At 47.5% G+C, this 12,463-nt stretch overlaps 3 protein-coding genes across 3 annotated transcripts; 1 reads left to right on the top strand and 2 right to left on the bottom strand.

Annotated features, from left to right (window-relative positions):
* Positions 1–531: 531 nt before the first annotated feature.
* NFIA_012600 (putative Avl9 protein) lies at positions 532–3,569 on the bottom strand (the record flags this gene model as incomplete). Its single annotated transcript, XM_001264467.1, has 10 exons — positions 532–1,926; positions 1,985–2,122; positions 2,172–2,212; positions 2,263–2,434; positions 2,482–2,561; positions 2,619–2,682; positions 2,740–2,767; positions 2,865–3,107; positions 3,188–3,292; positions 3,508–3,569. The coding sequence occupies 10 exons, from the start codon at positions 3,567–3,569 to the stop codon at positions 532–534; spliced, it is 2,328 nt and encodes a 775-aa protein (XP_001264468.1).
* A 922-nt stretch (positions 3,570–4,491) lies between these two features.
* Positions 4,492–6,106, bottom strand: sakA (mitogen-activated protein kinase HOG1; the record flags this gene model as incomplete). Its single annotated transcript, XM_001264468.1, has 9 exons — positions 4,492–4,594; positions 4,652–4,835; positions 4,890–4,968; positions 5,038–5,394; positions 5,455–5,554; positions 5,611–5,654; positions 5,714–5,843; positions 5,946–5,993; positions 6,051–6,106. 9 exons carry the CDS (start codon positions 6,104–6,106, stop codon positions 4,492–4,494), a joined length of 1,101 nt encoding a protein of 366 aa, XP_001264469.1.
* Positions 6,107–9,889: 3,783 nt separating this feature from the next.
* gpaB (guanine nucleotide-binding protein subunit alpha gpaB) lies at positions 9,890–11,296 on the top strand (the record flags this gene model as incomplete). Its single annotated transcript, XM_001264469.1, has 6 exons — positions 9,890–10,016; positions 10,096–10,441; positions 10,511–10,639; positions 10,703–10,832; positions 10,889–11,127; positions 11,197–11,296. The coding sequence occupies 6 exons, from the start codon at positions 9,890–9,892 to the stop codon at positions 11,294–11,296; spliced, it is 1,071 nt and encodes a 356-aa protein (XP_001264470.1).
* Positions 11,297–12,463: the final 1,167 nt, after the last annotated feature.

The raw sequence follows: 12,463 nt of genomic DNA on the forward strand, positions 1-12,463 counted from the left end.
GAATACTCCACTGACCACGATTAAATAGACGGGTTGCTTCTGGCCTTCCGATAAATCTTCTCCAGTAGGCCCTAGATGTTATGCCATAAAAGGCGTCCTAAATCATGAGACCAGGGTTTGGTAGGTATGGTGTGCTATGTGGTTCATCACAGCTTCACTATTCAATCATCACAAATTTTGTACAGTACCGCGAGCCAACCAACCACAGTAATGGTGAAGCAGGAACACATATACAAGCAGGTGGCTTAGTTCATTAGGTCCAAAAAGTAAGATGGTATCAATGCAGTGTATGTAGGGGGTAAATTATCATCAATGTCAGCTCCGTTCTCTTGGGTATCCAAGCTCGCAGGAGGGTGAAAAGGAAAAGGAAAGGAGAAATAGCCATCTTTGCATGAATTAAGAATTAAAGGGAAGAAAGCGCTCTGGTCAGAAGAGAGTTATGATGCAAATGCATTATGCTTGATGAACATCAATCCTCGAGCCTCCGTATTGTCAATGCTCAGAAGAGAAGGCAGGGCTGAAGGACAAGGTCTAGTTGGAATTCGAGGTCGATGTGCTGGGTGGTGCGGGTTCGGCGGAGGCAGACGGTGCTTTATCACTTGACCGATGGGAGCCTGATTCTTCTGCTAGCTTTTCGTCTGCAGGCTGTTGCTTCTCGACGATATCAGTAATTATGAATGTCTCAGGCTCCTTTTCAACTGGAGATTGAGTGGAAGGATCAATGAATTTAGGCTGAGTTGACTGCGCAACGTCGTCTTCGCCAACCGAGGTCCCTCGGGACAATGGCGACTTTGGGTATGGCTGATCCTGTTCGCTACTGTCCGGGCTGCCGTCTTCTTTGGCGTTGGGGAGTCCAAAATCCCCGCTTTCCCGCCTCAGAAGGATATTGCTCCATCTCTTCCGTCGACTCCCGCTGCGTGAGAGAGTAGCTGATGAATCTTCGCTTTGGCGTTGTTGCTGCATAGAGCGGCGTCGGCCTCTTTCCGAGTCATCACCTTCGACTATACTAGACAATGTAGGCGTGGAAGGAGAGGTGACAGAGGACGGTGATGACGGAGTCGGCTTCTTTTCCTGCCATTCTTTGCGTTTCTCGCTGGCCCACGAGCTCCATGAACTAAGATATGCGCCAGCTTTCTGACTCACTGCGTTGACGGATGCTTGCGCCTGTGCAATGTCCACAGCGGGGGCCTTCCGCCCACCAAACCAGGAGCCTGTGGCTGAAGTGACCGACGCTGTATCTAAGGACGGCCGAGGTTGGTCCATCGAAGATCGTTGCGACTGAAGAGCTCTCTCCTCATTCCGCTTCCGTTGTGCTTCCCGCATCGCCTCGATATCTGCCCAAAAACTGTTGAATGCAGCGCTGACTTTCTTCTGACCGGTTGCGAGATGTCTGTTGAGAGCCTCGCGGCCTTCACGCACCCGCTCATCCAGGTGAAGCTCCGCAACCTGTTGCGACAGCCGTCGCTGAACGTCCTCTATGGTGAGACCACCCGCACAGGGATGACGAGGCTCAACGATTGAGAATAAAAGAGCATCGGACGTTAAGCGTTTAAATAAGGCATAATTGGAAGTAGTTTGCCAGTGTGCTAGGAAATCCGGATTGAAATCCAACGCCGGATCACCCTCGATATTGTATGCTTCCAACTGCGCCCTGCTCCTCTGACCAGATTCACCGCTACTGAAAGAATGCAGCTCCTCGTGGTATTTCATGGAGGCCAGCAACGCAAGTAGATACTCCTCGAATTGGAGTCTGATGAATTCTTCGGAACCCATGTATCCGTGATCCTTTGGTCGCTGAGGATGCGATTCATCCCAAGTGTCGTTTATGATCTGTGTAAGGAGGTCAATCCAGCGCCTGTCGGCGGCGGAGAGGACCAGGGCGCTTCGAAGGGAGGGTGATGAGATAGTGATAACGTCCTCGTCAAGCTGAAATACGTCAGTATCCGAACAAGAAGCTTCCTGGTGATCAAAAGTGTCCGCTTACATTAATCAATATGTCGCTATAACGATCTTTCTGTTGTAAAAGGAGCGAGTTCGTAGATCCAACAACGTACGACTTGGTCCCATGATCCGCCAGCAGATCCAGCTGCTGAAGTGGTGTATAAGGTCCAAACATGCTTCCCTACGCAGTATTAGCGACGGTCGATCTTATGTCCTGCGTGACAGCGAACCTTTCCAAATATCTGCAATGGCAAACCCATATACGCCAGCACTTCCATGTATTAGCGTAGTTTGTCATAAGAGCGGAGTATCGTCACATACAGGATGCCCTATCACTCGTCTTCAAGGAGGTTGGTTTCCCAACCGTCTGCGCGTAGCTATCAGCGGCCGGATCAGCACAATCCTGCAGGCTATTTATCAGGCCCGGGATCAGTGAGATAAGTGAGAACTGAATCATGCATAAACGCTCGCATCGTGAGCCGAAGAAGAGCATCTGAACAAGGTCAGATATGTCATCAAAGCAGCATGATCATTGCCTACCTTTGGCTGTAGAAGTAGAGCTTTGAACAACACAAGAGTCTGGTACTTGAACTCGTGTATCATCTCCCGCAGAGAGAGACCTTTCCACAAATTAGCTACCCATTCCGGTCAGCATCATGGAACAAGTCTGTTTTTACCAAGGTTCTGATCTTTCGATGCTTCGTTCTGTTCCCAGCTGATTATGAGTCCTTCACGAAATTTCTAGCGCATGCGTTAGCATGCTTGTGGTTTTCGATATAATGCAAGTATCAAGCCAACCTTCAGGATGTCGATGTCCGAGAAGTCCCTGTTATCACCACATTCAATCAGTCCTGGCCCTTTTCAGCGGGGTGTCCAGCACCCCGAACCATCACTTAACGCAAACATGGATATTATCAACGTACCGCTGCGCGAACCAAGCCGAAGTCACGACAGAGAGCTTCTCCCTCAGTTGCCCCACGCTCTGAGGGGTGTCCGTAATAACGACGACGGCCTTTTGTACAGTTGATCTAGTCACATCCGCAGGACGGTTGATAAGCAGGTTCGAGTCGAGCTGTCGTGAACAGGCGATTCCAAACAAAGATGTTGCCGGCGCCGTCTCGGTCTCCTTCTTGCGTAGGGTAAAGTATGAGAATTCCTCGGTGGATCTGGTACGCCGAAGACATCGAGTCAATCGCAAGACTTCGCTTTGTGACGGACAATGGGGAAGGGGAGGACGGCTTCGTACGCATGCGCCCCGTCCGACAACGCCATGAACGGTAAAAGAGACCAGTCATTCTTTGCTACTATATCGATGTCCTCCTCTCCGATGCAGAGTTCGATTTCCGGGCCCCTATTAATTGTCGATGATGAATTTTTGTCAGCTGGCGGTACCTTTCAACCATAAGAGAGCTTTCCAGAAGCATCAACCGTGAGATATAGGGGGGAAGGCGCAGACAATGCGCACTATGGAATTATTCCCGTCGCGTTCTTTGCCCCTCACAGCTCTCCTCTTCAAGCAGAACACGATACAAAGCGGTCTCAATTGTGTTCCTTGAGACGACTCACCTCGCATGGTGGAAATCAATCACCATCACAATGGGGGCCTGGCGGCCTCGAACACCAGACATTCCGCCGAAGCGTCATGCAAAGCCGGGGGGGTTAGACTGAGGACCGGGACGTTGACACGTCTAAAGCTATATCCTCTATTGGAAAAATGCGAGCACCTCCGGAAGAAACAAAGAAGACGAAACGGTCTGTCACACGCGAGATATAGTACCGCAGTGATAAATGATACATACAAATGTGAGTGTTGTATACGTGCACCTTGACTGTTCAAGATATGCAACCAGGGGAGACGAATCACAGTCTGCGGGCGGGCGGTTATCGAGTCGGCGATGTGTATTTCGGCATGGCCCCGCCACGATTATTCAACCTGTTGCTCCGGGGTAAATCGCTTGCTCAAACTACGTCAGAGGTGTGCATTATTGCGGGCGCACTTTTACTGAACTCAATTCTCTACATACAAAAAGTAAACACAATATCGATGTCTTATGACGTTGGAACATTCTGTTCCGGGAACCAGTATGAAATCAGATTGCATCCTGTGCCCCAACGGCTGCTGTAGGAATCTTCTCCGGCCATCATCTCCAACTAGGCCAACTAGGCCAACGATCAACATCATAATTGTTATTAGACATTTCCATCCAACAGGGATTCATGAAACGTAACAGTGTGTATGTATATATAAGAACAGACAATGGGACAGCTCTGTGTTGGAGACACGACTCAAGGAGTCAAGGTAAGAATGAACAATCTGAGTTCCCACACTCTCCGGCTCTAACGACGCCAGGACGAAACAAGTAGGAAGTTGAACAGCAGGTCGTGTACATACGCCCGCTCTTAAGGGAGAGAAACACAAAAATGAAAAGGATGAAGTAGGTTCAAATGGACAAATCGTAACCTCGTTCCCCGTCTACACAGACCAAAAGAAAATCGTCTCATCAAACAAAATTGTCTGCGCTTCATTTCAGGTGCACACGGTGACCACTCTTAGGCATAGTTCTGGTGAGCTTGAGCCACGCCTCCTTCCATGAGCACCTGGCCAGCGTCGTTACCCTGGTCAATGTTGTGGAAGTCGAGAATCTCCGAGTACCTGCACGTCTAGTGTTAGAAGCCAACGAGACAGAATATTCACCGAGGTTCAGCATACATCATAATCTTCCAGGTGTCCACGGGAAGGTCGGCGTCATTGAACGACCAATCGAACTTCTCCTCAGCCTCCGGCTCATCGGTAGGGTCGTGGTAGGGAGTGAGGTATTCGTGCGCAAGTGCTTCCCCGGCGCGGATCCTCTTCTTGGGATCAAAAACGAGCATTCGCTCTAGAAGATCGACCGCTAAAAGGTATCAGTACCCTATGAGCTCCTATATCCCCAGATGGATAAACGTACCCTCAGGATCAGCGTTCTTGAATTTGTTGGCAAGAGGTTGGCGTTCACGCTTCGGTAGGGACTTGACAAATCGCAGGGTCTGACAAAGTTCCCCGCATTAGCAAGACTTCGCAATAAGTAGCAGGCGGAATGTCGGTCTCCCACTCACATTCTCACTGCAGATAGTTTGAATCACATCGTCCGGCGGAGTTCCGAGCAGTTCTGTGATGATAGAGAACTGGTTGACATGGTCCTTCCCGGGGAATAAAGGCTTTCCTTCCAGCATCTCGGCAAAAATACAGCCTGCACTCCATATGTCGACTTCCACATCATATTTCTGCCATGTAAGCATGATTTCAGGGGCTCGGTAGTATCTCGTCGAAACATAGCCGGTCATCTGAGGGTCTTGGATACGAGCAAGGCCAAAATCGCAAATTTTCAGGTCGCAGTTTTCGTTGATAAGGATGTTGCTGGGTTTGAGATCACGGTGGACGACGCCTGCTGAGTGAACGTATTTCAGACCTCGCTGCAGAATAAATGGTTAGCGTTCAAGTACTGTCTGAACGGGAGAAAAGCCGAGGCACACCAAAATCTGATATAAGAAGTATTGAATAAACTGTTTCTCCAATGGTCTCGAAGTCAAAAGTCGGTGGAGGTCGGTCCCAAGGAGCTCTGTGACAAAGTAACTGTTCAGCTGTTAGAATACTGCAACAAGCCATAGGCCTCGATGGGGCCCGCATACATGTCCTCGAGAGGGGAGATGAAGATATCGCTTAAGCTAATGATCTACCAAGGGAATCAGAACACAAATGTGGTGGGATGTTTGCAGTTGGGTGGCCACAAACGTTCTCATGCCGTAAATGCTTCAACAGCTTCAGCTCACGGTATGTTCTCTTCGACAAAACAGGAGTGCTGAAAGGCTTCATGATCTTCTTTACAGCCACGGGTTGGCCTGTCAATTGATCTCTTGCGGAGCTATTGTCGCGCCATACGCATTAGCCCATTTGAACAGGCCGAAGACCTGACGGTAATTGTCGTAGATGAAAGAAGGGGTATGCCGTGTTCTGCCAACCATACCAGACAAGTCCAAAGGCGCCCATTCCCACCGGTTGCAGATCCGTATACCTGCGATCTTGTTAACACAATTGATATATCGAAGTCTCCTGATCGCGTGCACTGTACCTGCTGGTGATCTCGAAGGTGGTGCCGAAAATCTGGGCACGCACGAACTCGGCCATTTTGGATAGTGGCGGTGGACGGAGTACGTCTGGGAATGCAGGGCAGCTCTCTAAAAGTCTCTCCGATTCTTTGGCTCCAGGATCTCAAAATAATGGAAGTTTAACGAATGTATAGAGCCAACAGATGAGGATGTCAAAAACCTACGAAGGAAGGGGGGGAAAAAAACAGATGCAGTTGAAGTAACTACGTAGTCGCGCTCAGAGAGGAAGAGAGGGGAGCGAGGGCGGGCAAAAGCCGTGGCAGCAAGTGGCGCCTAGCAGATGTGGGGAAGCGAGGCCTCCTAGTCCGCTCAGTTCGAGTCCCAGGAAAATCAAAAACAGGGACGATGACGTCCGCGACAAAAAGTGAGCGCAGTCGAAAAAAGGGCCGGTGTGTTTTCGGCCCTAGTGGGTATAGTTCCTATCTGTCTAGACCACAACGATTATTAGGTCCGGCCAATTGGTTGGAAGACTGTTCCAAATTCAAGGAAAAACAACACCATCAGGGTATCATCATCATTATAACGCTTGCATAAATATCAAGAATGCCATAAGGATCATCTGGAAAATAGATCCCACGCGCGGAACAAGAGGGGCCTATGTTTCGTCTTTTTTTACTCTGTACAACCATCTGTGGTCATGAATGCGTGTTATCAACAGGGATCACATCTACTCGTAGTAGTATCCGAAAAGCAAGTCTTCTATACAAATCCCTATCAAACTCCTCAACATCATATCAATGTATTCAGGTTTGCGTTGCTCATAACCAGTATGTTATCTCGAATGAATAACATCGGTCAATTTAGCACTATACCTCTCTATAGGCGTCAGGTGCCGTCCTGTAGATACAGTTGCATGCCGTCCATAAAGCAGTCAGACAGCTTATTAGAAATTCCCAAAGCTGTCCATATTCGATAACAACGCAATCATTCATCCTGAGCATAATCCCAGCGGAATGGCTGATCGGAAACAACAGTCCGATATTACCTTAGACAGACAACGAGCTCAAAGGAGAAAGCAGTGCCCCTCCAACTCCAATCTCACAGTCAGGTCTTCAGACGTCTTCTTTTCCTCTTCATGTCGGCAACGAGGGGTAAGCATCAACTAGTACGGATATATAATTCATAATCTTCACCAAATGATTATCAATGGCAATATTCTTTTTCTCTGAGTATGTCACCAATGGGACAAACTGGGATTCGAGATGAGGTTGTAGACTAGACCCAGCATCTTGCTTTGTGATAGATGTCATCATAGTGGGGCTGATCCAGTTCTAACCAGTTCCATCAACCATTAGAAATCGACTGTGCTGTACCACCTTCATAGAAGAGCATAACGCACAATTAAAAGAATCTTGTATAAGAGTCCTTATCAGTTGATCAAGTGCAGTTTAGACATGCGCTCAATTTAAGGATGTTTAAATTATATCATACTCATTATTATGAAAGTAGATAGAAACCTTCCTGACTCAATCCTACGTTAGCTTCACAAGTCATGCTCCTGCTCTATCCGGTACCTATTTTACTGCGTTAGCCCCTCATCAGGATCATTCCGGGTTTTCACTCGGTCGAGGCGTTACAAGATCGATACTACCAGGTAGATGTCTCCTATCTAGATACGGTAGAGGGAAGCGGCGGTTAAGTATTAGTCTCGGCTGGCAAGTACAGAGAAAGAAATATATCCTCAATAATTTACATGATGAGGATCGCAATAAGTAATAATCAAGCACAGACTCAAAATATGGATCTGGCCCGAACCCCTTTTCGAAGATGTGCAAACTACTATTTTGAATCTCTCCTGCCCCCTTGATAAATACTTACCGTGAATCAGCTTTTGCTTCAGCAACCACGGAGGACGACTGATCTAGTTGCTGTAAAGGTCCGGAGTGACAGCGTCCCTCATTTGTTCGATTCTGGTGTGTGACACTGCATTACAATCTCCTCCGTACAGAGCAGTTGCTATTGGGTACGGAGTACGGATACTCCAACATAATAAGAGCGCTGCATCAAAATAAAGATCAAGGGCCTCATTCATGTCACTTGACCGCTGCAAACACCTTCAAATTTAAAGTTCCTGTCTGTCATCAATATTAAGAGTCTTCACCATTTGCATCCTTGACTTTAAGAAGCTAAGTAGAAAATGCATGGCACAGCTTGTGAAATTCTCCAAGGGCACTCTGCCAGATATATGTACCTTAGAAGGTAGTGCTTCAACTCACCAATCGGGAATGATTGAAGCATAGCCTCAGCATTATTTCGATGCGCCCTGGAATAGCAATCCGTATTTCGCCTTGGGAAGAGGATCATCTAGGTACAAAGCGGGAGGGTTGGTGGCTGTATCGGGACGTACGGTAACGTATACCAAGTCACCATGGTCTAAGTAGTAGTACATGAGTACCTAGGTAGCAATCAAAAAGCACCAGAGAAGGACTCCAATAAATTAAAAACAATTGAACATTAAGCTTGATTCTCTCGATCGCTGCTTCGTAGAAGAGATCAGATCCTTTGAAAGGCAGATGCCGATTATGCCCCTAGAAATAAGGACTGATCAGCTTCCAGTGTTCCACCATGACAGCCAGAACAGCCTGTAATACCTGCGTTTTCAGTGCCTTCGTCATCAAAGAGTAAGGTAGTTACCTCCTACCTTACCTACCTTAGGTACCAGGAAAAGGTAGGTAGCTAGGTAATCGCTTACTGTTACGGAGTATGCATCTATCTTGATGCTGTGAAGTTACATTGGACCCTTAGAATATCTAGGTAGGTACCCTTTTCCTGCCTCACTCTAAACCAGTGGACTGCAGCACTGCCGGAATTTAAAGCATCTCTTTCTCTTTCCAACCTTACCTTAGGTGACTGTCAGACTTTTACCTGGCGCGGTAGACATATTATTTACTCACTAGTACTCCGTAAGCTTCGCCCATCCACGTTTTTACCAATATTACCCACTCAACTCCTTCTCATGCTCTCCTCTCTCTGCCATCTCCACTTCAACCTGTCTATATGACGATTTGGAATATCCACAACTGGGTCATTATACCCTGATACTGATTCTCCAAAGCCACTCCAAACTTACACTTAATATACCAGATCTTAGTTGTCTATCACGTTAAGACATCTGCCATTATTGCAGCTACCTAGGTATAACACCTTGTACCAATTACCTTATCATTCTTAGTACTTCGCCTTCGACCCATCCTGATTGCTTACATGATCTCACCTTGAGATCCGCTCTCCATCCACTCTTCCCGATCGACCTTGACTACCCTTTTTAGCGTCGGTTCGTCACTCTCACACACCTGTCTGCTCCGCAATCGAGTCCTGTCACCCCTCATCCCAATCAGTCTATTCGCGGAGAAAAAGCAATAGGAGCTTGGGCTCTTCCCTCACCGACCGAAGCAACATTTCCCTTAGCCTTATTACCTGCGTCACGAGTCACTGCCGTCCCACAGCCTGACGGTCTTTACTCTGTACTCGCTTCTTGCGCCTGTAACGAAGACCGGAACTGCTCGCCGTTGCCCTGCAACTCACTATACCGCGTTCAACTTATTCTCCATCCTCCTCCCGTCGGTCGCAAATCATCGTCGAACGTTACTTACCCGCTAATCCCCGATTGCCTGTATACCTTGAGTTCAAAAGTCGGTTTCAACGCCATAGGGGTTGCGCGCAAGAGGCTGCCTAGTTCATGAGTCCTACCCCGAGTGTCTCGGGTGTCAGTGTCTCATTAATTGATGCCGCTTACCTGTGCTGGCAGCTAATGCTTTAGGCCTTTCCGCTGTTCTATACATAACACAAAACCTGGCCGAAAATGGGGTCATGTTTCAGCACAGAGTCAGCAGGGGATGCGGAACAAAAGAAGCGAAGTCAGGCCATTGATCGCCGGTTAGAAGAGGATTCCAGGCGACTACGGAGAGAATGCAAAATACTTCTGCTGGGTCAGTTCTGGATTTGCCTGAGTATGATAATGGTGATTGTGCCGTGGACTAACGGGAGCTTTCCTTTGATTTGTGACAGGGTCCGGAGAGAGCGGGAAATCTACGATTGTCAAACAAATGAAAATCATTCATCAAAACGGCTACACGGTGGAGGAACTTGCGTTATATCGTTTAACGATCTACAAAAATCTCCTAGATTGCACCAAAGCTCTCATCGGGGCTTACCACCAATTCAACCTCCAACCAACGAGTCCCAAAGTCCGCGAATTCATCGAGTTCCTTTCTGAATACAATATTGACCCGGATCCAAACACGCCTCTAGATCCTCGAATTGGAGATGCCGTCACCTATCTCTGGAATGATCCATGCACGTCCACTGCGTTAGAGCATCAGAATGAGTTTTACCTGATGGATTCTGCGCCATAGTAAGTTCATTCTTTGCCTTTTGCTTCTTGCTTTTTAGAGACATGCGCATTGACCCAATCTGCGATTAGTTTCTTTGAAGAAGCGAAGCGCATAGCGGCTCCTGATTATATTCCGAACGTGGCGGACGTGCTCCGTGCTCGAACAAAGACGACAGGTATCTATGAGACAAGATTTACAATGGGCCAGCTCAGCATACAGTACGCGACTGTCTTCCAAGATATTGTCCCTGTCCCTAGTCTAGGCTGCTAACGAGTCCGTAGTATGTTCGATGTCGGTGGACAGCGCAGCGAGCGAAAGAAATGGATACATTGTTTCGAGAACGTCACGTCGATCATTTTCTGTGTGGCATTGAGTGAGTACGATCAAGTACTGCTAGAAGAGAGCAATCAAGTAAGTCATTTTTGTGTTTACTGAACTACGGCTTTCTTCGTTAACCACCTCTAAAGAATCGAATGATGGAAAGCTTGGTTCTTTTTGACTCCGTCGTTAATTCGCGATGGTTCATGCGAACAAGTATTATTCTTTTCCTCAACAAAGTGGATCTCTTTCGACAGAAGTTGCCCCGTTCGCCCCTGAGTAACTATTTTCCCGATTACTCTGGCGGTAATGATGTGAACCGGGCTGCCAAGTATCTCCTGTGGAGATTCAACCAGGTCAACCGAGCGCACCTGAATCTATATCCTCAGTAAGTACCTTCTTCGGGCCAGTAGGCCCAGCTCAGGGGGTTTGACAAAATGAGTTGACCTCGTGACAGTTTGACTCAAGCAACGGATACCACGAATATTCGTCTAGTGTTCGCTGCGGTCAAGGAAACAATATTACAAAATGCCCTGAAAGATTCGGGCATCTTGTGATCTTTCTTAATCGCTTCTCGACCATTCCAATCATTCCATTATTGATCTCCTACGTCTTATGACGAGCTTTATCGCCAAAGACACCACCTCCACCAACTCACGGCTACGACTCTGCTTTGATTCTCGTTTCAATTCCCCGTTCTTCATCTTGATACTCTCTTATGTTTGGCTGAATGCATAGGCGTTGTTGTGCTCTGCTATTATTGTCTCGCGTCATTGTGACAGGCGCTGGGCTGGTTCATACTTTTTTGAATATTTGTGGCATGGTGTTTCTTCTTGGTTTTCCGGTGGCTTTTTTTCATGGGCAGCAATCTTTTTCTGCATTCGGTCGACGACGATTAGCTCTTGGTTTGCTTTTGGGATCTGATGCCGCATATTACCTTCAGTGAAAAGTTGGCGGCCTCGGCACGATTTGCATATATCAAGTGTGAAGCCTTATACTATCATTGTTTCATGCTTTCAGACACTTTTATCTACTTTGACCGCTACGCCTCACCTTTTGCTTATGGGTCTTCCTCTTCATGCATTGACGGCGGTCTTCTTCGTTTCAGTTACCGACGACCATCCCAATTTCTTCTTATGTGTTTTTAGTGCTTGCAGCGTCTCTTTGCATTGGCCTAATTCTTCTTACTCCTGAAAATGATCCTTATCCTCTCATTGCTGGTCAGTTCATCTCTATGTGCGACTGAGATCTGACCACTTTTCGCACACCTACCCTAAGCTGCCTCTGCATGGTCATCAGACACAACGCTGAGATAAATAAGGCCAGTCCGTCATGATATGAAGAGATGAGTCTATCTTTGAAAGGAATACCAGTCGTCCCTCAGAAGCCATCATTGTGGTGGCGATCTACGACAGCCTCGGTTGCTGATCAGAAACAAGGTTCATTTGACTGTATTTGAGATGATATACTAATACCACATCAAATTCTTCAACATACTGAGAATTCTATATTTGGTTCCAGCGAAAATAGATTGGGGGCCCGAGCATACTATAAGGTGACTACAAGACCATTGATCCCTTGGGCCTGCCCGGCCTGAACGTCTACTAGGTACGCACGTACTCCATTATTATGCGGGGATCTCCACATCCCAGAGTTGAGACGATATGATCTGGTGAACACTCCTCAAAGAGGGGGACCTACCTTACACGTCGAGAGTGTCCTCT

The sequence above is a fragment of the Aspergillus fischeri genome, genomic scaffold (genome assembly GCF_000149645.3).
Source record: "Aspergillus fischeri NRRL 181 1099437636249 genomic scaffold, whole genome shotgun sequence".
Classification (NCBI taxonomy): Eukaryota; Fungi; Ascomycota; class Eurotiomycetes; order Eurotiales; family Aspergillaceae; genus Aspergillus; species Aspergillus fischeri.